This window comes from Saccostrea echinata, unplaced genomic scaffold (genome assembly GCF_033153115.1).
Source record: "Saccostrea echinata isolate AGI-Se365-2 ecotype Australia unplaced genomic scaffold, CSIRO_AGI_Sech_v1 ptg000056l, whole genome shotgun sequence".
NCBI lineage: Eukaryota > Metazoa > Mollusca > Bivalvia > Ostreida > Ostreidae > Saccostrea > Saccostrea echinata.
In genome coordinates this window covers 20795773-20820259 of record NW_026889805.1, presented here as the reverse complement: position 1 = coordinate 20820259, position 24487 = coordinate 20795773, and the positions used below count along the sequence as shown (strand labels likewise).

Sequence of the window (24487 nt, the reverse complement as noted above, 5' to 3'; positions counted from 1 at the left end):
GCAGGTCATGGTTAAACAATGGCTGTCCATTCAATTATCCTAATAAAGCATTCTATGAAATTAAATGTCAAGGCACTGAGTTTGTAGATTTCAAAATTTCTACGGTATATCCTAATTATGTGTGTACCATCATATCAAATATGGAAATAAACAATGTTAAATGTAAAAAATAATTCATCTTCATGAAAAACTAAATCTGGAAAATATGTGTCAAACGAAATCTTGCTAAAATATTGCATTTTCATGAAAAATTTTGCAATTGCTTTTCTGGAGTTTCACAACTTACAATGGAACAAGAGATTACCAACTACAATGTAATCTGTAGAAAAGTAACATTATACAAATGGTTCTTAATTACACTGAAGTATAAAATAACTAATGTATATCCTAACATAATGACATTAAATAAGGGATTCAATCAATTAAGATGGGAGTTGATCAAACAGCATAAACACATAAATCAGTATATACTGGCCAACCAGCTAAAAATAATTTATTATATTAAATATATATTATTTACATTTCATAGTATTTTCTCTATAATAACCCTTCTTTTTCATTTAATTTCCTTTAAATTTTGTTAGTGGTTAATCATTTATTACTCAAATCAAATTATACAGCTATTAACCAGATACAAAATGTTGATGGAGTTTCAATCTTATTTTACATACACTTCATAGTCTTCAATGTTGAATACTATTCAATAGCAGTGATATAGTAATAACATATTCCCAGAGCAGCAATAAATTATTAATACTGATGTACTCTCACATTCTATTACCACACACAACTTGTATTAACTATACACACACACATTCATATCTAGAACATTCGGATCCCCTCAGTCCTGTCCATCATCCATCAAGTCAACATTTGGGTCCCCTCAGTCCTGTCTATCGTCCATCAAGTCAACATTCGGATCCCCTCAGTCCTGTCCATCGTCCATCAAGTAATCAACCTTTTCTGGAACTCGTTTACATCCTGTCACAGAAAAAACTTCCAAATCAGGTGGATAATAATTCAGTTCTTTGGAGATCTTATATACTATATCTTCTGGTATCTGGTCCCGTTTATAGTAATTTTTGGCCACTAGGAAGTCTTTGATACATTCCCGGACATGTTTCCTTTCCAGTGGTAGAAATGGTACATAGGCTGTGATCAGGTGCTTTATTATAATGTCACACCGGTACATACCACCTGTAAAAGCCAGATAATAAACATAATGTCACTACTCTATTGTCCACCAATTAGACTACTTAACAAGCACTTGTTAGAATGACATAGTGGGAGTAAAATGTCCAAAGTTTTCTTTTTGAAAAAGAATATTCATATCATGATCTCACTTCTTATTTCAGGTCTCTTAAATTAATCTGACATCATCATCATCATTATAACAATGCCCTTAATCTATAAAGGATAGCACAGTTAGTTTACAAAACTAGTTTTCATTGTGATCCTGAAAACATATTTATAGAGAGCGATTATGTATAAATGATAAGAATAGGAATAAGGTAATCTTTTCTTATAAATTAGTAAATTTTACAAAAACAATGTAGTGATAAACTTGCTTACATTTAAAGAGAAAAAGTCAATTAATGAATATGGTATATACCAGTAATGTAAATAGTGGTGTATTCTAAGTTTCTACTTTACTAAAGCTGTTAAAAATTTGTAATTTAACCAATATATTTCAGGGAGTTTTTCTGAATACAGAATTTTGTATTAAATACTAGGCCTTTACATAAGGTGTGAAAATCTAACTTTCATATAAAAAAAGAACAAGAGGTCCATGGGCCACAATGCTCACCTGAGTCAACATGGCCTTGTCATTCTTCATCAGCAAATTTTTTCTCCTATATATTTATACCGGTATGTAAAATTTTAATCACCTCTTCTAGCCCTACTCTATCCTTAGGTGTCATGGTTTGAACACCTTTGACCCTAAATACTTAAATATCTATCTGAGGATGCTTCCATATTCATATGACTAAACACGGCTTTGCTGTTCTTGAGAAGAAGATTTTTAAAGATGTCTGCCACCCTACCCTGGGTAGTCATGATTTGAATAAACTTGAATCTTACACTACCTGAGGATGCCTCTGTATCAATATGACTAGTAATGCATTTGCTATTCTTGAGAAAAAGATTTTAAAAATCGATTCTCCTGGGGATCATGATTTGAACAAACTTGAATTTTACACTACCTGACAATGCTTCTGTATTGAAATGACTTGTAATAACTTTGTAATTCTTAAGAAAAAAAAGTTTTTTAAAGATTGTTTTATATAGATATTTGTATGTAAAACTTTGATCACCATTTTGGCCACATCCTAGCCCTGGGGGTCGTGATTTGAACAAATTAAAATCTTACACTGCCTGAGGATGCTTCCATATCAATATGACGAGTAATGACAGTTATTCTTTTAAAAAAAATACCTGGTAAAATAAAGATTTTTTTTTCTATATATTCCTATATAAAACTTTGATCCCCCATTTTGGTCCCAACCTATCCCTAGGGGTCATGATTTGAACAAATTTGAATCTACACTATCTGAGGATGCTTTCATATCACTATGATTAATCATGGCTTTGCTGTTCTTGAGAAGAAGATTTTTAATTTCCCTATATATTCTTATGTAAAACTTTCATCCTCCATTGTGGCCCTACCCTAATCCAGGGGTCATGATTTGAACAAACTTGAATCTACACTTCCTGAGGATGCATCCATATCAATATGACTAATTGTAGCTTTGTTGTTCTTGAGAAGAAGATTTTTAAAGATTTTTAATTTCCCTATTTATTCCTATGTAAAGCTATGATCCCCCATTGTAGCCCCCATCCTACATCAGGGGTCATGATTTGAACAAATTTGAATCTGCACTATGTAATAAAGGTTTCACATAAGTCTTACTTTTCTGGCCCAATTGTTCTCAAGAAGGAAATTTTTAAAAGATGACACCAAATTTTCACAAATTCCTAGTTTTCTCCCCTTGAAAGAGGGCATGGCCCTTCATTTGTACAAACTTGAATTCTCTTCACCCAAGGATGCTTTGTGGCAAGTTTAGTTGAAATTGGCCCAGTGGTTCTGGAGAAAAAGTTGAAATGTAAAAAGTTTACAGACAGACAGATAGATAGATGGATGGACAGCTAGATGGACAGACAGATGGACACCAGACAAAATGTGATCAGAAAAGCTCACTTGAGCTTTCAGCTCAGGTGAGCTAAAAAATGTGCTGATAAATTATCTGTAAAATGTGCATTTTTGCTTCTTTTATCCTTGATGGAATTGGGCAAATTGCACAAATGTTCACAAGCACGTACAGAAAAAGGAATTTCATAGACAGTGGACCTCTTTGTTGCCTCAGAAATAAGCAATATGAGATTGTATGCTTAAGATATTTAGTATAAGTGCTGTAGAATTGTTACTTTTAAAATGTAAGACTGTTTTTCTATAGAAATATACAGTATTCTAAGACTTGCTTGATTTGGAGTTGACTGTAGCCCTGCTGATGATTTCTTCCATTTCATGGAGTCCTATGTCTTGTCTGGAATTCCACCTGCTTAAGGTATGTTTTGATATTTCTTCTCCTGCTGTGTTACTGAAATATATTATCATTTAAAAATTAAACAAACTGTCTATGAGCCTTGCATTGACTATTGTATTTTTTTTTTGCACATCCCAAAGCCCCAAGATGCATCAAATGGCCATACTTAATGATCCTAAGCCTTTTAGTATTATCTGAATTTAGGAAAACATATTTAAACATAAAGTGCCCTAAAATTAAAGAAAAACATAGGTAATCAGAGATTACAGAGCTCACCTCAACGAATGTTGTCTTTAAGGAAGGCAAAGTCCCACACTAAACTAATAATCTAGGAGTATGCATCCCTAGATGCAACATTTATGCAATTTTGGTCTGATAGGGCTTGCAGTTACTTGGGAATAGACTTATCTGAAAACTTAAAACTAGTCACTCATCCAGAAAATGTAAGTCAAATCCAGCATCCGAAGCAAGTTTGAGATTGTTCATCCCTTGATGCATCATCCATGCAAGTTTGGTTCAGATAGGCCTTATAGTTACTTGGAAATGAGATCTGCTACAAAAACTTTAACCTGATTACTCATCCGGAAAATGTAGGTTAGATCCAGCATATGAAGCAAGTCCAGTAATGTGAATCCTTAGATGTATCATCCATGCAAGTTTGGTCAATATAGGGTTTATAGTTACTTGGAAATGACATCTGCTCCAAAAACTTTAACCTGGTCACTCTTCCGAAAAATTTAGGTCAGATCCAGCATCCGAAGCAAGTCCAGTAGTGTGCATCCTTAGATGTTACATCCATGCAAGTTTGGTCAATATAGGGCTTATAGTTACTTGGAAATGACATCTGCTCCAAAAACTTTAACCTGGTCACTCTTCCAGAAAATATAGGTCAGATTCAGCATCCGAAGCAAGTCCAGAAGTGTGCATCCTTAGATGTATCATCCATGCAAGTTTGGTCAATATAGGGCTTATAGTTACTTGGATATGAGATCTGCTCCAAAAACCTTAACCTCGTAACTCATCCGGAAAATATAGGTCAAATCCAGCATCCAAAGCAAGTCCAGTAGTGTGCATCCTTAGATGTATCATCCATGCAAGTTTGGTCACTATAGGGCTTATAGTTACTTGGATATGAGATCTGCTCCAAAAACCTTAACCTGGTCACTCATCCGGAAAATATAGGTCAAATCCAGCATCCAAAGCAAGTCCAGTAGTGTGCATCCTTAGATGTAACATCCATATAAGTTTGGTCAATATAGGGCTTATAGTTACTTGGAAATGAGATCTACTCCAAAAACCTTAACCTAGTCACTCATCCGGAAAATGTAGTTCAGATGTAGCATCCAAAGCAAGTTTAGTAGTGTGCATCCTTAGATGTATCATCCATGCAAGTTTGGTCAATATAGGGCTTATAGTTACTTGAAAATGAGACCTGCTCCAAAAACTTTAACCTGCTCCAAAAACATTAACCTGGTCATTCTTTAGCTGAAATTGCAGCATCTGAAACCTTGACTGGTACAATGAAACACACTAGAAGCATCCTCCATGCATCTCTGACTAATATAGGCCATAGAAGTACTTGAAAAGAAAACTGCTCCAAAAACCTTAATCTGGGATGGTATTACATAAGCTCCCCCAACTTCGTTGAGGTGAGCTGAAAATTGTATTGTCATATCCTATCACAATTAAAAGAAGCAATATTAAATTGTTAAGATTTGAGGAATCTACCTGTAGGCCTAAGTGTGCAAGATATCAAAATTTCAAGAAGTTTTATTTAGGGACAACTTTGGAGTGACCTAGAGAGTAAAATATAATTCTAATATGCTTAATTTGTGTGTGTGTGTGTGTGTGTGTGTGTGTGTGTGGATTGGATGGTTGGTGAAAATCAGAGAGTTTTTGAGATATGGATCATTTTCAAAATGTTGATGCACAGTGCACAAATGATCAGAGCAAAAGCTAGTTTTTGGTTCAGATGAACCTGAAACTTAAATTCATAATTATTTGATTTACAAAATCTGAAGTTCATATTATTCTGACTAATGCCAGCAATTTATCATTTGAACCATAATTTGTGTCATAAGTATCAATAAATATTGGTATTTAGATGGTGATACTGAAGATTTAAAAAAAAAAAAAAACCATTTAAATTCAAAACTCTAGTAAACCTTCTCCCTACAGTAATTGTGTTAGCAAAATTTACTGACTGTCATCAATAGAATTCTGTAGGGACCAGTCTATTATTAGCAATTTTTATTTAAAATCAGATAAAACCAAAAATGTGTAATTTTTGAAGCACTAATTACAGTTAATTCAATAGACATTCCTGTATTCCCATTCACTTATGAGCCTCTTTGTGTGATATTGACACTTGCGGAATTTAAAACTTTCTACGAAAATTAATAAAAAGAATTTAAAGGATAAATTGAAACAAAAAACAGATTTTCAATCAATCTATTATAATTTATAGGTCTGAATGTGATGCTAATCTTTAATTCAAAAGTTTACTAAACAGTACACCAAAGCAAATGAGCAATTTTTACTTCATTCCGCAGTTTTTTGAGACTTTTAAGTCTAATCTATGTTACCTGAGAAAAAGGAACATAGACTTTCTGTAGTCTGTGCCAGAAAGATGCTCGTAATAATCCAGGTATGGTTTTAAAGTGTCAATTATCCCAGGTGGCATCTTGTCAATTTCGTCAAAGATAAACAGAGACTGGGGGCACTCCTTTACACTGCTCTCTACTAAATCTCGCAGTTTGTCCTGAAAAAAAAATTCAACACTGCATAAGTATAGAAAACTAACTTTTTAATACAGTTTTTTTTTTTTTGCCACCATCACAATGAAGAAATAATGTTTTAAAGACAAGTGTCCTTATAAACAATATCAAAATTGGAGAAAACCTATTTCAGTCTTACCAATGTTTACACTGTTTAGTTTCTTCTTTCCCAGTAAGAGAAGAAAATATGTACATGTATTTACACATTAGGCCATCATTAAAACTTTTATTGTTTGATGTACTCTGACCCATATTTTTCAAGATTGGTAGATAGGTAGGGTTTTTTAAAAAATTTTTCTAACAATTTGACAATTGCTTATACGGTAAATCACTGACTTAGAAATTTTCATTATAGACACCTGTCAGCTAAACAAATTTAATAAATTATCTATTTCTCTAAAATCTTTTACTCTAAAAAGAATCTTAGAAAATTGATAGACTTTAACTTTAAAAACAGTACAGATAATCTATTTTAAAAAAAGAATTTGAAGTAATGAAAAAAAAGATTGGGCAGGGGCAATTTAATAGATTGGTCGGAGAACATCAAACAAATCATTTTTTATTGTTGGCCTTTAAAAAAACCTTGTCCAGTTTGTCCCACACCTTATCTAATCCCACATCACCTCAACATTGCTTTTACCTCTCTTAATTGTGATCACTGTTTTCTTAACCTTCGCTAAAATCATAATACTATTAAACTTTTCACTCCATTGAAATTTTCAACTTTCCTCTACTTTTATCTTTTCACCAGCTTTGCATCCTTTTAATAGTACTCTAATCAGAGGGCGAATAGAACAGAGATAGATACCTTATAAAGAGGAACCATGTCTTTATGTGGAAATTCTTTAGTTGCTGATATCAAATGGACATATCTGCTCCTCATTCCCTTCTTGAAAATACTTTCTGCAATTATCTTGCTAACATAGTTTTTCCCTGTCCCTGTGCCCCCATGGAAGGAGAGTGTAAGTGCTTTTGATGGGTCCTTTGTCATGTGTGCTTTTATATGCTTGATGATGATATCAATCACTAGATGTTGCCCAAAAAGTCGACTTTGAAGATCTTCTCGTAGAGCTTTATTTCATCAAATGCATTAAATAATTATTTTAATTTAATAGAGTACTTAAAAAACATACCTTTAAAAAACAGGGTAGTATGTTATGAAGATACAGTTTATTTATAATTCTAAAGTTAAAAATGTTATATATTCTTTCCGATGAAATTTTGACATTATTATAACCTGTAGTGTTAAGATTGATCCATTTTGATGTACAACATTCTTTAAAATGACATTTAATTGGCGTGAAAACCGTCCATACACCCGCCACCACTGTAGCTCCAAGAGCTCCAATGGCTGAAAATGGTTCAATCCCAGATACACAACTAAATAGACAGAAAAACACTATCAATCTCATGAAGTCCATGGTCTCTGGTGGTGAAAAAGAGAAACCCCGCGAGTATAAACAAATCGAAAGTAGAAAATAAAAATTAAAAACGTGAACGATCTCAGAAAAACTTAATCCGGATTTTCAATAAACATTTTTAAAAAAAATATTAAAGTGTTCCATTTAGAATCCATGTAAATTTGTTACTGTAGAATTTTATGGAATATTTTTATTGATACATTTTTCATTTTTTTTTATCCTGTCTTCGTGAAAACAAATATATTCCGTATCTTTCCAAGTTTAGAAGTCACATGACCCTAACAAAGATCAGGTACAACGCACAAAATAAGTGACAAATAATAAACGGTCTCAGGTCAGGGAAATAGGTATAGATCTATATATACATGTGATTTATTCTAATAGATTGATATCATTTGTACTCTTAAGGTATATGGAGATATAGATTTATTGATTAAATATACCATCTCTCCTGTTTTGGGAAGGGAGTTCCTTTAGCTGATTGTTTACATATAGGGTCAATTTTTGTCATCTTTAAACCAGCTCATTCTCTTGTGACAAATATATGAATCACAGTGGCGAAGATTAGGATATGTTTTTAATACCAAAACATCTGTCCACCAGCAAATATTTAAATTTTTAAAAAAAGGAGAATCAAAAAAAGGCATTCAGATTGTAGTGAGATCTATCAGTAAGTTCAAATTTTATTACACTTTAGCATATTGGAACAGTATTGTTGATAGCAAAATTGCATAGTGTAAATTAAAGCACCAGATTAAATGTCAGCATATGTTAATAAACGCTTTATGTTGATACATGCATGTGTATTGAGATCAGACATACATGTAAGAATGTTAAAAATACAGTCAAACCATGGTATCTCAACTTGATTGGACCTAGAAAAAATTGAGATATCAGGGGATTCAACATATTGAGGTTAAAATCATAAAGAAAGGGTGGTTGAGGTCTCACTTCAACAAATCCATGGTATTAAAGAGAAAGTTTGAGATACATGTACCAAAGTTCAACTGTATGTTGTAATTTTTTTCTTTTCAGACCTGGTCTACACCTGTGAAGATGGCGCTACCTTCTGTCTCTTCATGGCAATTCATATTTTGCCTCTGTTTAGTCCCCATTCTGTTAAGCCCTGCTGACACAGTAGCATCCCAAACCTTCAGTGCTAATTTAGAATCATTGGTAGAAAAAGCTGAACTACCCACGAGTGCCAACTCAACCACAATTTTTTATAGTTCTAATGTACCAAGTTCCAGTAAAATCCATACAACTAATGAAAAGGATACCACCATAGGAAATAATACCACTGAGCATTATACCACTAGTAACACCACTACCTGGATAACCACTCAGTCAACATTTACACAGTCAACTGCTATTGGTACAACAGCTGCTAATTCTGAGGACAACAGTACAATTCCACAATACATTGGGTTTATTGCAGCAGGAGTATCTGTCCTACTTTACGGCAGTAACTTTGCTCCAGTCAAGAAGTTTGAAACTGGAGATGGTACAACTTTTCAATTATAGTTTGAAATATTCTTGATTGGGTTTGCTCATCTGTATGCAAAAGGGCAGTAAATCATTTTGATTTCAATGATATTTTTTTTTAAAAAAAGTGTCTTTTCATTCCTGTAAGTATTGTTTCATGTCAGCTTGGTTTAAAGTTAAAAGTCAGTGCAAGCTGGAATAGACTGATTTGGGCTCTTCTTTAAACAACTGTTTTAACATCTTAAATGTGAACAGTAAATCCCTTAAATGATAACATGATTATTGTCTTCATTAAGATTTTCCCCACCCTTTTAAGGACTTTATCATTCTGTTATTGATGTTTCCTGCCTTTATAGGAATGTTCTTTCAGTGGATTTTGTGTGGAGCTGCCCTACTAGTGGGAATCATAGTACAGGTGATACGCGGTACACGACATTTCTATCCACTGGTGATGATAGGGGGTCTGGTGTGGGAGACAGGTAAGGCTTCCAAATGATTATATATATGTATATTTGCCTATAAGAATATCACAGTGACTTTATGACTACTCATATTACAACAAAGTAATTAGTCAACCAAAACAGTCAACCAAAACAATTCTTGCAAGCAGATATATGGATAGAGTTATTGTGATCGTTTTAATGGTATGCAATAAATATTTGTTTAATTTCAAATTGACTGATTATTTGGAGAAAATTGAGATCTAAGAAAGTCTTTGAATTTCAGGTAATATTTGTGTTGTCCCTATTATTAAGACTATTGGTATGGGACTTGGTTTGTGTATCTGGGGAATGACGAATCTTCTCAGTGGCTGGGCCACCAGCAGGTAGGTTATATCATCATCTTTCTAATAATACATGCACAGAATAATGAGTTGATATCATGATATGTCTAATGGGACATACATAGAATAAGTAGGTAATATCATCACATGTCTAAACATCTTTGTAAGCCAAGGATTTTCGGTCAGCTTCGCTGATCCCCACATACTTTGGCAGATTACCCCACTAAAACTGTGGCCGACGTAAGTGACATCTTCCAGGCATACTAAATTTTAACTCTAGATTCTAGCCAATCAGATGACAGTTTTTAAATTGTAGCCTAGTATCCATTGTAAACAAGAAATGGAGGTCTACATGAAAGGAGAAATAAAAGAACTTCAGGAAGTAATTAAAGGCTTATCAATGGACCAGAATAGAGGTGAAATGAGGATATGTGGGTTCAAGAACACGGAAATGCAAATTGTTTATAGATGATTGTTAGTTTGTTGTTTTTATAAATGATATAATGAGACATGAAAGCTGTCTTCTCATTTGTTCAAAGGGAAAACTTGGAAGGAATAAAATACATGTATCGGTCACAGTTTTAGTGGCATAATCTGCTAAGGGTTCAAAACTAGTTTATATATCAAGAAGCATAGTGTACCAGCAAGTTATCTGATCTTATTTCTTCTTTAAATGAGAACATATAATTCATCCAAGTAGATTAAGAAATTTTATATAATTATTGACTTTTGATGAGGTCTGTTGGTGACTCTATGGAACTGGTCAGATACTTAGACCAATGGCCAAGATTAACCAATATATGACCAGGTCCACATATTCTCTAGTAGACAGATTTCAACAGTCAATTACCATTTTAAAATTAGAAATTTTGTATAATTTTTCAGACTGCATTACATGTATTTGTGTTTTACAATGACACATGCATTAAAACGTGCAAATTGATTGGTTGATAAAATTGTAGCCAAATCTATGGTTGACCAAGAAGGAAAACCCGAATAAACCTCACGGAACTTCATATTTAGGTGAACTCACTCTAAGGTTCACCTCAGGAAAGAGAGACGACCAGTCAGAGAACATCAAAATTCCTCATCATTTAATAAAGCTTAATATAGACTTTCTTTTTATAGATTTGGTTTGTTTGGAGTAACACCAAGTGATAAGATCGGAAACGATACGTTGAACACCGTAGGAGTGGTGGTAGCAGTGTTCAGGTAGAAAATAAAATCATTTATTATACTTCTGTTGAAATGTTTCCTATATAAAGTTAAGAAGGTAGAATAACTATTTTTTATAGTCTGAAGATTTCCAAGCATAGCAAAACTTTACCCCGGGTATAGTTTTTGCTACCCACCCCTCGGAAAATTTTCATACAATTTTTGCCACCAATTTTGATTTTCTATAATCAATCTGTAGATTGATGATGTCATCCTGACTTCAGTAGCATTGTGACATCATCAGGATTTCAGCTTATTCTAGCAGTGTTATCTTATTATTCCAAATACTTGTTCAAAACTTAGATAATTATTCTTTTCATGTTTTGCCTATGAAACTGTAGTACAGTTGTATCAGGTAATGCAAACCCTCAGAAATTATGATATACATCAGTATAAAACGCTTAACTACTGGCTGTGAGTGGGATAGCTCTTTCATCAAACCCTTGACAGGAACTATTCCCCTCAGGCAAGCCCTCGGGGAATAGTTCCCTGTCGCGGGTTTGATAAAAGAGCTATCCCACTCACTACAGTGGATAAGTGTATAATATTTGATTAGTGCCACCTAGTTTTGCTAATAATGGATACATTGAAATCCTTCATACATGTAATGTGAGTTGAATGGAATAAAACATTTCCCAGAAATATTATACACTTATCCACTGGCTGTGAGTGGGATAGCTCTTTTATCAAACCCGCGACAGGGAATAGTTCATGTCAAGGGTTTGATGAAAGAGCTATTCCACTCACAGCCAGTGGATAAGCGTTTTATTATACTGATATGTATCATAATCTCCGAGGGTTGGATTTACCTGATACTACAGTTCCATAGGAGAAACATGAAAAAAAATAATTATAAAAGTTTTGAACAAGTATTTGGAATAAGATAACACTACTAGAATGAGCGAAAATCTTGATGACGTCACAATGCTACTGAAGTCAGGATGACATCATTAGTCTATAGATTGATTACAGGAAATCAAAATTGCATGAAAATTTTTCGAAGGGGTGGGTAGCAAAAACTATACCCCAGGGTATATCTTTGCTATGCATGGAAATTTTCAGACTATAAAAGATAGTTATTTTACCTTCTTAACTTTTTATAGGAATCATTTTAACAGAAGTATAATAAATACAAATATTTATGTGATTCTTCTATGACTGTAAATTTAATGTATTACCCCAATCTGATATGGTAACTCATGTATCTAATTCCTAAGGGTGTAAAGTCTAAGACTTAAGAAAACTGTAACTGTAGTCACAAAGTTATTATTTTTTTTATTTTTTCATTATGTGAATGAGAATAGTTTTGGTGTTTTATAATCAGAATGAGCATAGTATTAGCAGTTTGTCTAAGAAATTAAGAAGCTTAGTGGCTATCACAAGTCCTTAATTGTATTCTCATTTCAGCTCAATCATTTTTGCCTTTGTGAGGAATGAAGTTACCCCAGTAGAGATTTCTGAGACAGAACCACTTCTCAACAACACAGTAAGTTCTATATTCCCCATTATTGTAAATTCTCTACTCTCAGTTACTGTAAGTTCTCTATTGCCTGTAATTGTAAGTCCTATATTCTGTCATGCTAAAGTTATATATTGCCTGTAATTGTAAGTTCTCTATTCTATGTTATTTTTAAGTTCTCTTATGACTGTTATTGTGAGTTCTCTATTTCATGCTGCTGTAAGTTCTAAATCCCTGTTACTATTAGTCCTCTTGTCTTGTAAGTTCTCTACTGCCTGTCATTGGGTAGGTGTATGTATAAACTTTTGTGCGGAGGATTAGGTCTGTTATGATGTATCGATTTTGTTGAATTCACATTGTCTCAGCTGTGGACAAACTGATCACTAAAATCAGTGATTGATCATAAAATTATTGATTAAATAAATACATAATGTCATATTCTTCTCTGCTTTAGTTTCGTCTTTTTGTTGTATTACCAGTGAGTATAGCATTCAATGTTTAACTTTGTTTGCTTGGACTCCCATAATGTGAACATCCAATTAAAAATTATCCTATGATAATCATTTGCATACAATAATGGTGACATTAAAAAAGAACATTCATTGTTTAAAGAATATGATATAAATAAATTTTCATTAATTTCCATAAATTCCTTTCAAATTAATTGATTGTAATTGATCATTTATAAATAGGTGACAGTAAATTACAAAGTAAATCAGAACACTATAGAAGAGTTTTCTTCATTTTCAGACCTGTTCATCATTAATTTTTATCCTGCTTATTGGCTTACAGTATGATATTTGTACCCTAAATATGCAAGGTCTTTTGTCAAAGTGCATTGAAATTTCCTGGCTATTTAAAAGTAGGAACCTAAATTTTGCATATGTTTGACAATTTGATGTACAGGTGCATAAAAATATGGTTCAGGTTTGTTCAAAAATAACTTTCTCAGGGAAAATTTCACAATTTTGATACACATATCAAGATATTAGTAGTCCAAGAGCAGTTGATAAATTAAAATTTTTATTGACAAACCATAAATATCCAGTGATAACCCTGTTTTGATGAATAGAAGAGAAACTTGCTTACAATATTATTAGTTCAACTGAGTCAAAAGCTTAAGTGAGTTTCTTTGATCAAAATTTGTCTGTTGTCGTTGTTGATGTTGTCATTGTCATAAACTTTTTACAATATCATCTTCTTCTCCAGAACCATAGTGCAAATTTCAACCAAACTTGCCACAAAGTATCCTTGGGTAAAGGGGATTCAAGTTTCTTCAAATGAAGGACCATGTCCTCTTCCAAGGGGAGATAATTACGAATAAGTAAAAAATTAAAGGCATCTTTTAAAAATCTTCTTCCTAAGAACTACTGGACCAGGAAAGATGAATCTTATGTGGCAGCGTTATCAAATACTGGTAGTGTAGATTCAATTTTTTTAGATCATGACCACCAGGGGTAGGATGGGGCCAAAATGGGTGATCAGAGTTTTACATAGGAATGCATAATGAAAATCTTTGAAAAGAACAGCAAAGCCATGATCGGTCATAAATATATGGAAGCTCCCCAGGTTGTGTTACTGTGTAGATTCAAATTTGTACAAATCATGACCCCCAGGAGTAGGGTGGGGCCACAATGGGCAATTGAAGTTTACATAGGAATACATAGTAAAAATGTTTAAAAATCTTTTTCTCAAGAGCAGAAAATCCATGATAGATCAAATTTATATGGAAGCATTCCCAGGTAGTTTAGATTCATATTTGTTCAAATCATGACCCCAGAGGGTAGGGTGGGGCCACAATGAGTGATCAAAGTTTTAATAGGAATACATAGGAAAAACTTTTAAAAAATCTTCTTAGGAACAGCAAAGCCATGATTGGTCAAATTTATATGAAAGTATTGTCAGGTGGTGTAGATTTAATTTTGTGCAAATCATGACCCCTAGTGGGTAGGGTTGGGCCATAACAGGAGATCAAATTTGTACAGTACATAGGAAAATATAGGAAAGATCATTAAAAATCCTTTTCTCATTAACAGCAAAGCCTTGATTAGTCATATTAATACATAAGCATTCTCAGGTATTGTAGATCCAAGATTGTTCAAATCAATCAATGACCCCCAGGGGTAGGACAGGGCCAAAAAAGAAGATAAAACATACAGGAAAATAATTGTTAAAAATCTTATAAAGCCATGATTAGTGATACACTTATATATTTATATTTTTCAATACTGTAATGATTTCTGCTTTTTCCCAGCCAGAGTGCTCAGGTGAGCAATGTGGCCCATGAGCTGAGCTTCTTGTGCTGTTATGTTACACTTCTCTGCCAAGTAGTTTAAACCAAGTTATGGACCATATTATTTTAAAAAAAGATCTAAATGAATTGACACTGGTATATTTCTAAATCATTATTTTTTAAACAGCTGACCAATTTCAAACAAAGTAAAATTAAAAAAAAATTACACAGTCCATTATACCTGGTATATGTTTTTTTTTCCATGTTCATAGTTTTGCCTTTTTAACTACAGTACAATTCTCCAGCTCTGCTCCTCTAAGTAATCAGGGTAAACTTGTATTTCAGCCCTCTGGACAAGGTTATGGCTCACCCGGGGATTCCCTGTACAGTAACACAAACAATCACGATCAGTTGGTCTTCAATCAGAGAAGAGTAGGTACCATCTTGTTAAGAGTAAACCCAGAAATCGGAGACACCTTGTCTGTCCATTCCATATCAAATAGTATGAAAACAGTGCAGCAAGAATGAATCCCAACATTTATTATTTAAGTGTATATGTTTGTTCTCTGATAAGCATGCATATATCAAATATCTACAATATCTTAAGATGAGGAGAGCAGATTTTCTGTTGGCATTTCCAGTGGAGGTAACTTTTGTATAATACAGAAAAACACAGTTATAGCTAACATGCTTATAATAAATTCATGCTTTATAGAGAAGCGATTTTCATCCCCAGTAGTTTTAAAGCATTGTCAGTGTGAGAAAAAATTGTCCCTGACCACGCATCCCAGGGGGAGAATATGAAATCATAACCACTTGTCCCCATGATGATTTGATCGTCCCCATCAAGCTCACTTTTTGCTAAATAATAAGAATAAAAAGATTATGGCATTTTTATAGCTCACCTGAGCTGAAAAGCTCAAGTGAGCTTTTCTGATCACAATTTGTTTGTTGTCTGTCTGTCTGTCCATCCGTCTGTAAACTTTTAACATTTTTGACTTCTTCTCAAGAACCACTGGGCCAATATCAACCAAACTTGCCACAAAGTATCCTTGGGTAAAGGAGATTCAAGTTTATTCAAATAAAGGGCGATGCCTTTTTCCAAGGGGAGATAATTTCAAATATGTAAAAAAAATAAATGGCATCTTTTAAAAATCTTCTTCTCAATAACCACTGGGCCAGAAAAGATGAAACTTACATGGAAACATCCTCAGATAGTGTTGATTCAAGTTTGTTCAAATCATGACCCCAGGGGTAGGGTGGGATCACAATGGATGATCAAAGATTTATATAGGAATACATAGGGAAAAATTGTTAAAAATCCTCTCAAGAATGGCAGAGCCATGATTGGTCATATTTATATGGAGCAAACTCAGGTAGTTTTGATTCAAGTTTGTTGAAATCATGACCCCCAGGGGTAGGGTGGCACCACAGTGGATGATCAAAGATCTACATAGAAATACTTAGGAAAAATCTTTTTAAAATCCTCTTCTCCAGAACCACTGGGCCAGGAAAAATGAAACTTATGTGGAAATATCCTCAGGTAGTGTACATTCAAATTTGTTCAAATCATGACCCCAGGGGTAGGGAGGAGCCACAATGGATGATTAAAGATTTACATAGGAATACATAGAAAAATCGTTAAAAATTTTCTTCTCAAGAACAGCAAAGCCATGTTTGGTCATATTTTTATGGAAGAATCTTCAGGTAGAATAGATTCAAGTTTGTTCAAATCATGACACCTGGGGGGAGGTTCAAAGATTTACATAGCAAAACTTAGGAAAATCTTTAAAAATCTTCTTCTCCTGAACCACTGGGCCAGGAAAAATGAAAGTAAACCGTTACCCTCAGGTAGTGTGGATTCAAGTTTGTTCAAATCATGACCCCCAGGGGAAGGGTGGGACCACAATGGCAACAATCAAAGTTTTACATGGGAATACATAGGAAAAATCTTTAAAAATCTTCTCCAGAACCACTGGGCCAGGAAAGATAAAACTTATTTGGACTCATCCTCAGGTAGTGTAGATTCAAGTTTGTTCAAATCATGACCCATGGGGGTAGGACGGGCCACAATGGATGATCAAAGATTTACATGGGAATATATGGGAAAAATCTTTAAAAATCTTTTTCTCAAGAACCACTGAGCCATGATTGGTCACATTTATATGGAAGCATCCTCAGGTAGTGAGATTCAAGTTTGTTCAAATCATGACCCCCGGAGGTAGGATGAGGCCACAATGGACAATCAAAGTTTTACATAGGAATACATAGGAAAAACCTTCTTCTCCAGAACCACTGGGCCAGGAAAGATGAAACTTATGTGGAAATATCATCAGGTTGTGTAGATTCAAGTTTGTTTAAATCATGATCCCTGGGGGTAGGCTGGGGCCATAGTGAACCATCAAAGTTTTCCATAGGAATACATAGGAAAAATCTTTAAAAATCTTCTTCTCAAGAACAGCAGGGCCATGATTGGTCATATTTATATGTAAGCACCCTCATGTAGTATAGATTCAAGTTTGTTCAAATCATGACCCCCCGTGAATGGAATAGGTGGGGTCAAATGGATGATCAAAGGTTTGCATAGATATACTTGGGAAAAATCTGTAAAAAATCTTCTTCTCAAGAACAGCCATGATTTGTCAAAGAAATATAGTAGCATCCTCATTTAGAGTAGATTCAAGTTTGTTCAAATTATTCCCCCTTCCCCTTAGGGATAGGTTGATACCACTCATAAAATATTGAAGTTGTGGCCAAAGTTCTCAGGTGAGTAATGTGGCCCATGGGCCTCTTGTTCAGATTTCATTTAAATTGTGTCTGAAGTACATATGATATTTATTAGAGTCTGAGTCTCTTGTTAAATCATTTCATTTTTCAGTAAAATTATCACTGAATAAGAGAAAAACATATGAATAACAAGCATTCTGAGAGTATTGCATTAGCAATACTAGTCCCCTACCGGCAAGTGTAATCTGGTTCCCGTTAAAAATTGAAAATGCCATAATTTCGTCAAAAATCAATGAAGCGGAACGAAATGCAAACTTGATCTGTAACTCATCAAGGTAAAGTTGCATACCAAAAATCAGCTCAATATCTGCAAGCGTTTAGAAGAAAATTGCGGAAAACCCTTAAAAATTGAAGAGGTCGTAATTCCGTCAAAAATCAATGAAGCGGAACGAAATGCAAACTTGATCTGTAACTCATCAAGGTAAAGTTGCATACCAAAAATCAGCTCAATATCTGCAAGCGTTTAGAAGAAAATTGCAGAAAACCCTTAAAAATTGAAGAGGTCGTAATTCCGTCAAAAATCAATGAAGCGGAACGAAATGCAAACTTGATCGTGACTCATCAAGATACACTCATATACCAAAAATCAGCTCAATATCTGCGTTTAGGAAAAAAGTGCGGAAAACCAAGTGGGACAGACTGACAGACAGACAGAGGGACAGACGGACAGACTCAGAGGAAACCTATAGTCCCCTCCGGTTTCACCGGTAGGGGACTAACAAGCATTCTGAGAGTATTGCATTAGCAATACTAGTCCCCTACCGGCAAGTGTAATCTGGTTCCTGTTAAAAATTGAAATGCCATAATTCTGTCAAAAATCAGTGATGTGAAACGAAATGCAAACTTGGTCTATAACTCATCAAGATAAAGTCACATACCAAAAATCAGCTCAATATTCACAAGCATTTAGAAAAAAAGTGCGGTAAACCAAGTGGGACCTTGAAAAATTGAAAAGGTCGTAATTCCGCCAAAAAGCACTGAAGCGGAATGAAATGCAAACTTGATCTGTAACTCATCAAGATACACTCACTTGCCAAAAATCAGATCAATATCTGCAAGCATTTAGAAAAAAAGTGCGGAAAACCAAGTGGGACAGACTGACAGACAGACAGACAGACAGAGGACAGACAGACAGACAGACAGACAGCTAGACAGACGGATGGACAGACTCAGAGGAAACCTATAGTCCCCTCCGTTTTCACCAGGAGGGGACTAACAAGCATTCTGAGAGTATTGCATTAGCAATACTAGTCCCCTACCGGCAAGTGTAATCTGGTTCCTGTTAAGAATTGAAAATGCCATACATAATTCCGACGAAATTCAATGAAGCGGGACGAAATGCAAACTTGATCTATAACTAATCAAGGTAAAGTCACATACCAAAAATCAGCTCAATATCTGAAAGCGTTAAGAAGAAAATTACGGAAAACCCCTAAAAATTGAAAAGGCTGTAATTCCGTCAAAAATCAATGAAGCGGAACGAAATGCAAACTTGATCTGTAACTCATCGAGATACACTCACATACCAAAAATCAGCTCAATATCTGCAAGCATTTAGGAAAAAAATGCAGAAAACCAAGTGGGACAGACTGACAGACAGACAGAGGGACAGCTAGACAGACGGACGGACAGACTCAGAGGAAACCTATAGTCCCCTACGGTTTCACCGGTAGGGACTAATAAATATAATGTCCTTTCAATTTAAGTTAACATAATATTGAAAGACTGGTAGATTTTTTTCCCCTGGAAATATGGTTTGCATTCTACTCTCCATTGAAGTCTCATTCAATACAATAAATATTATGTCCTTTCATTATAAATTAACATAATATTGAAAGGCTGGTAGATTTTTTCCCCTGGAAATATGGTTTGCATTCTACTTTCTATGAAGTCATACCTGTGGTGGCTATAGCTATTACCCACTGAATAATGCAAAGCTTTATCCAGTGGTTTATACTTTATCCAATGTTTCTGGGTGGAACTACTTTCTACACAATCCCTTGCTTTTTGAGACATCTGTTTCTGAAAGTTACATCCTAAGAGATATTAAATGAATTATAAAGCGGCAAAATGCAGGTCAAAATTAAAAAAAAAATACACAAAGGATGTACCCAAAATATCACATGTTATCAAACTGCAATGTTCTTCTGAAGAGCAGCAGGGCCACAGTAAGTCATATAGACATGCAACCATCCTAATATACTGTAGATATGTTTGTTCAAATCATGCTAAAGTATTAGTTTTACATAGGAATATATAGGAAAAGCTATTTAAAAATGTTCTCAAGAACAGAAGAGAACAATTATATTAATATACAAACATGTATATAATATACAAACATATATGAAGTGAATTTTCAAGTTTTTAGCTCACTACCACGAAGTCGAGATGAGAGATGAGCTTATGCTATACCCCTGGTGTTGGCGTCCTAGTTTCGTGTGATTGTATAGTGGTTAGACACTATTAAGTTCAGATACATTTCAACCGATTTATATAAACTGGAGATTTAGTTCCAATCTCACATTCTGAATCTCACATTCTGAATCTCACATGCTGTATCTCACTTGAACTTGAGAGTTATACAGTAGTAGGTATTTATCAACACAGTTAAAGTTTAAGGAGCAATTAAGTCCATTTTCAAGTAACTAATAAACCCTACCTGGACCAAACTTGCAGGGATGATGCATCTAGGGATGAACACTTCCAGATTGCATTGAATACTAGATCTGACCTACATTTTGCAGATAAGTGACTAATAGCTCTACCTGGACCAATTTTGCATGGATAATATAATGCATCCAGGGATGGACAGTATTAGACCTGCTTCAGATGCTCTCAGGAAAAGAGACCAAGTTAAAATTTTTGGATCGGGTAGATCTACATTCCAAACTAACTATAAGTTCAACAGAAACCAAACTTACATGGATACTGACCTCTGGATGCACACTGACAAGGAAAAAACTGATCTGAGGTTTGCCTTACTTATAGATAACATTTGTGTTAGGTGATCTTTGTAATCTTTGATTACCTATATTTTTTAAGTCATGAACCCAAGGGGTGAAGTGGGGTCACAATAGGTCAGAATTTTACATGGGCATATGTAGAAAAATTCTTTGAAAACCTTTTGTATAGGACAGCAGAGTCACAATTTTCACATTGATATACAGTAAAACTTGTCTCATCTGGATATTGTGTATTCTGAAATCTGGTTTAATATGACATTAGTATGAAGTCCCTTTCAGATAATTCTCTTCTAATCCAAAATTTGTCTTATCTGGCCAATTACTATGGAACCAGTGGTGTCCGGATTAGACAAGTTTCATTGTACATGGTCATCGCCATGTAAATGTGTAGATTCAACTTTGTTGAAGTCATTGCCCCAGGGACAAGGATGCAGTCATCATAAAGAATCAAATTTTGACATGGGAATGAATTGGAAAAATCATCCTCTCAGGGTCAAGGTGACTCAGGTGAGCTTTGTGGTTTGATGAATCAAGAGTTATAGAACTTTGGTGGTTGATTTTATTTACAGTCACGGGGGAGCATTAACAGGGATCCCACAGACACTGAAGATAACACCTTTATAGACAGACTGTCACCTGTGAATAAAAGAATTCTGTAAGAATAAAGTCTATAATGGAAACATGTATTGAAATTGTATATGGTAAAGAATTTATTTGTCAGTAAATATTTTCTATTCCTATAAATCTGTTACTTTAATTTCATATCAAATGCTCAAGACTACATATATAATTAGATTATTCTTTATCTTCTTTGGCCCTCCAATTATCCAAGACCATTACTTTAAAGTGTTGTCTATACAAAATTAAAATTGTTCAATTAATTTTTGTAGAAAAGCACTTCCTCTTATGTTTGTTCTGGTATTATACAATACTAGTTCCTATTTTTCAAACAGATGACCCTCTTTTGTAATTTACAGAGGTATTGTACTCTCAGTGGTGTCTGGAGTTTTGTATGGTCAGATGTTCACACCAGCAGTCTACCTCCAGGACCAAAAGGAACACTCAGAAAATTGTGAGTTTGTCATTCATTAGGAAAATCAACAATATTTAAACATTATACTGTAAACCAACCTAAGATTGAGAAATATCCATGAGTTTCATGACCATCTTTTACTCACGAATATTTCTCATTGCGAACCTATTATTCACTTTTGTGTATTTATATGTATAACTTTTTCCCAGTCGTGGAAGTTAACAGTTTTGGATGGATTTCAAGCAGACAATTCACAAATAATAGATGACGCTAATAATGGTTGGTTAACAGTATACAACAAATTGGTTTTTTTAAACATTTTTAAAAAATCTTAAAATATTTTGCAACAAGGTAAAAAAGAGTAATGTGCATCAGTAGAGAAATAAAGTTCTTGCTGGAGTTGGTGTGACATCCAATCAAAACTGTGCTCTCATATTTTCTTTATTTTAACCAATGTCATTACACCCTAGTTCAATAAATATTCACAATATTTATGTTTTCTGACTGGATTAACTGTAGGTGATAATTCTTTTTGACAGCTTTGGACTATGTATTTGCTTGTTTCTGTGGGATCTACATAACAAGCACAGTATATTTCATCATCTACATCATCTTTATGAAGAATAAGCCTAAGGTTTACCCAAAAGCTATCCTACCAGGGGTGATTTCTGGACTTATGTGGGGGACCGCCACTGCTGGGTGGTTTGTAGCCAATGAAGCCTTGTCCCCAGCTATATCATTTCCTATCATCTCCACTGGGCCTTCAATTATTGCGTCATTGTGGGGGATTTTTGTATTTCGTGAAATAAGGGTAAGTTTAACTTTTAACCGTAAAGGATTTATTTTTTTCTTTAAAGTTTTATATCAGAGATACTAGAGAGATGAACATGAAAAAAAAACTCAACTTCGTTAATTCATATTCACTTATATATAAATTTTTGTTCATGAATTTTCAACTGTAAAAGTTAGCAGGTGCAAGCATTAAATACAGTCAAACCTCATTATCTCGAACTCAAAGGGACCGAGAAAAAAGAAAAGTTCAAGATATCCGAGGGTTCAAGATATCCAGGGTTAAATACTTAAAGAATAAGGGGGTGGGACTTCGAAATCACTTCGACATATCCATGGTATTCGAGATATCAGTGTTCGAGATACCTAAGTTCAACTGTTTATATGTTAGTTGACTTAAATTGAAAGGTTTTTTTTTTAAACATACAGAATTAACAAAATGAATTATTCCTTAAAATAATTGATTTCTTTTGCAGGGAGTAAGGAATATTTCTATTCTACTTCTGGGCTTTGTCTTTGTTATAACCGGAGCTACGCTGACTGCTCTGTCAGAGAAACACTGATTCCAAAGTCAACATAGGTTCCCTTTTATCTACAATACCTCAGTTTACTTACATACTTATGTAAAATGTCTGAGTTTTGTACTGTGATAATTATTTTTGTTCAGTATCATAAGGGTTAGATAATTATACTGGATATTTTATGCAATGTAATGAATGTGCTGTTATTATAATTGTTTTGTAAGGGAGTCTGTTAATTGTACACATACAAGCATTTACAAATTATTCTTGCACCCAAGCTTAAGATGCACATAATATTGGTTGGAGTTTCATTATACATGTAGTATTTTAATCAATGGTCTCAAGAAGGCTAACACATGTATTGATGTGATATTTTATTTAAGTGTTGAATGATCATTTTTTTGCTTTTTGGGATGTGATATCTAATATTGATTGAATCTAAATGCACATCTGTGTTATACATAGCACTTAAAAGATTACAAAGAAATAATCATTTAACTCTTAATTCTGCATTTTATATATTTAAAAAGTTATTTTTAAGCTATTTTCCCAAATATTTTATTTCTGTAATGACACATTGTCTACAATAAGGTAAATTAGAATTGAAATTATTAAAAAGAAATTAACTAAAATTTAAATGAAATGAACTGGGATTAAACAGTGTATTGTTTTCTCATTGTTTTAGTAGATCTAGATCTGTCAAATGAGGTGAATAAGTAGGAATTTATCAATTTCTGTACATTTGTTTGGTTTTGATTTTACTGATTTCTCAGTAAAGCATTAAATTATAAAACCTATGAAAGAAGGAAGGGTGAAAAAACAATTGAAGTATGTATCAGTACCTGTAATGACTTAATACTCACCATATGCATCTCAAGAATTGTGAATAAATGCTCTTTTTGATAACGAGACATTTCCATGATTTGAATATTTTTGACTACTTATTTGATGTAAGTTATGATAAAAAGTGATTTTCTCAAACAAGTTTTCATTTGTCACAGGCATATAAAATGCTTTACAAAAAATTAGTCTTAAGTTTTTCAGGCCAAAAATATCAAAATTAATGGACTGTCAGTTTGTTTTTAATTGTTTGTTTGAAGCAAAATATTACTCTCTCTCTCTCTCTCTCTCTCTCTCTCTCTCTCATGACAACAAAATTGATGACACTGATTCTTACTTTTGTATGAATATCTAATTTTCTGTAAAATTAAATTATGTTATTCATTACAAAACAAAACTATTTGTTATTGTTTAAAAATGATAACAAGAAATATATTGTGTATCTTAGAAAAAAAAACCTTTATAAGAATGGAGTCTGTTATCTTTTTTGGTTAAAAGAAAAGAAAATAGAGTTTTTCAGTATGTGCAATAAATTGATGAATGTGGCAATGTTTGACCTAATGCAGCAGTCCTTAAAAAACTTAAGAATATTGGCCATAGCATGCTTAATAAAGAAAGACTTCAATACCTTTTCT

The 24487-nt window shown here is 33.8% G+C and overlaps 2 protein-coding genes across 3 annotated transcripts; one reads left to right on the top strand and one right to left on the bottom strand.

The window, feature by feature from the left end:
• Window positions 1-507: 507 nt before the first annotated feature.
• LOC133173972 (torsin-1A-like) lies at window positions 508-7764 on the bottom strand. The gene is made up of 5 exons (XM_061309031.1): window positions 7560-7764; window positions 7131-7393; window positions 6131-6306; window positions 3481-3599; window positions 508-1197 (listed from the first exon to the last, which is right to left on the bottom strand). Exons 1-5 carry the CDS (start codon window positions 7741-7743, stop codon window positions 926-928), a joined length of 1014 nt encoding a protein of 337 aa, XP_061165015.1. The 5' UTR covers window positions 7744-7764; the 3' UTR covers window positions 508-925.
• A 1018-nt stretch (window positions 7765-8782) lies between these two features.
• Window positions 8783-24179, top strand: LOC133173811 (transmembrane protein 144-like). 2 transcript variants are annotated; one of them, XM_061308860.1, is made up of 10 exons: window positions 8783-9247; window positions 9585-9707; window positions 9955-10054; window positions 11141-11224; window positions 12635-12713; window positions 15265-15351; window positions 21239-21324; window positions 21647-21741; window positions 22242-22513; window positions 22968-24177. In XM_061308860.1, the coding sequence occupies exons 1-10, from the start codon at window positions 8800-8802 to the stop codon at window positions 23052-23054; spliced, it is 1461 nt and encodes a 486-aa protein (XP_061164844.1). In that variant the 5' UTR covers window positions 8783-8799; the 3' UTR covers window positions 23055-24177. The 2 variants fall into 2 exon arrangements, with proteins under 2 accessions (XP_061164844.1, XP_061164843.1); XM_061308859.1 differs by lacking the exon at window positions 15265-15351 and having other exon boundaries at window positions 22968-24179.
• Window positions 24180-24487: the final 308 nt, after the last annotated feature.

Bases quoted from the DNA above. Each gene is read 5' to 3' on its own strand.
- LOC133173972 (XM_061309031.1), bottom strand. From the start codon at position 7,743: ATGGACTTCATGAGATTGATAGTGTTTTTCTGTCTATTTAGTTGTGTA. The intron at 7,394-7,559 runs GTTATAATAATG...GATGAAATAAAG, and splicing joins GATCAATCTTAACACTACAG to CTCTACGAGAAGATCTTCAA. The intron at 1,198-3,480 runs GCAAGTCTTAGA...TGGCTTTTACAG, and splicing joins TACAGTCAACTCCAAATCAA to GTGGTATGTACCGGTGTGAC.
- LOC133173811 (XM_061308860.1), top strand. From the start codon at position 8,800: ATGGCGCTACCTTCTGTCTCTTCATGGCAATTCATATTTTGCCTCTGT. The intron at 21,325-21,646 runs GTAAGAATAAAG...TGTAATTTACAG, and splicing joins CCTGTGAATAAAAGAATTCT to AGGTATTGTACTCTCAGTGG. The intron at 22,514-22,967 runs GTAAGTTTAACT...TTTCTTTTGCAG, and splicing joins TTGTATTTCGTGAAATAAGG to GGAGTAAGGAATATTTCTAT.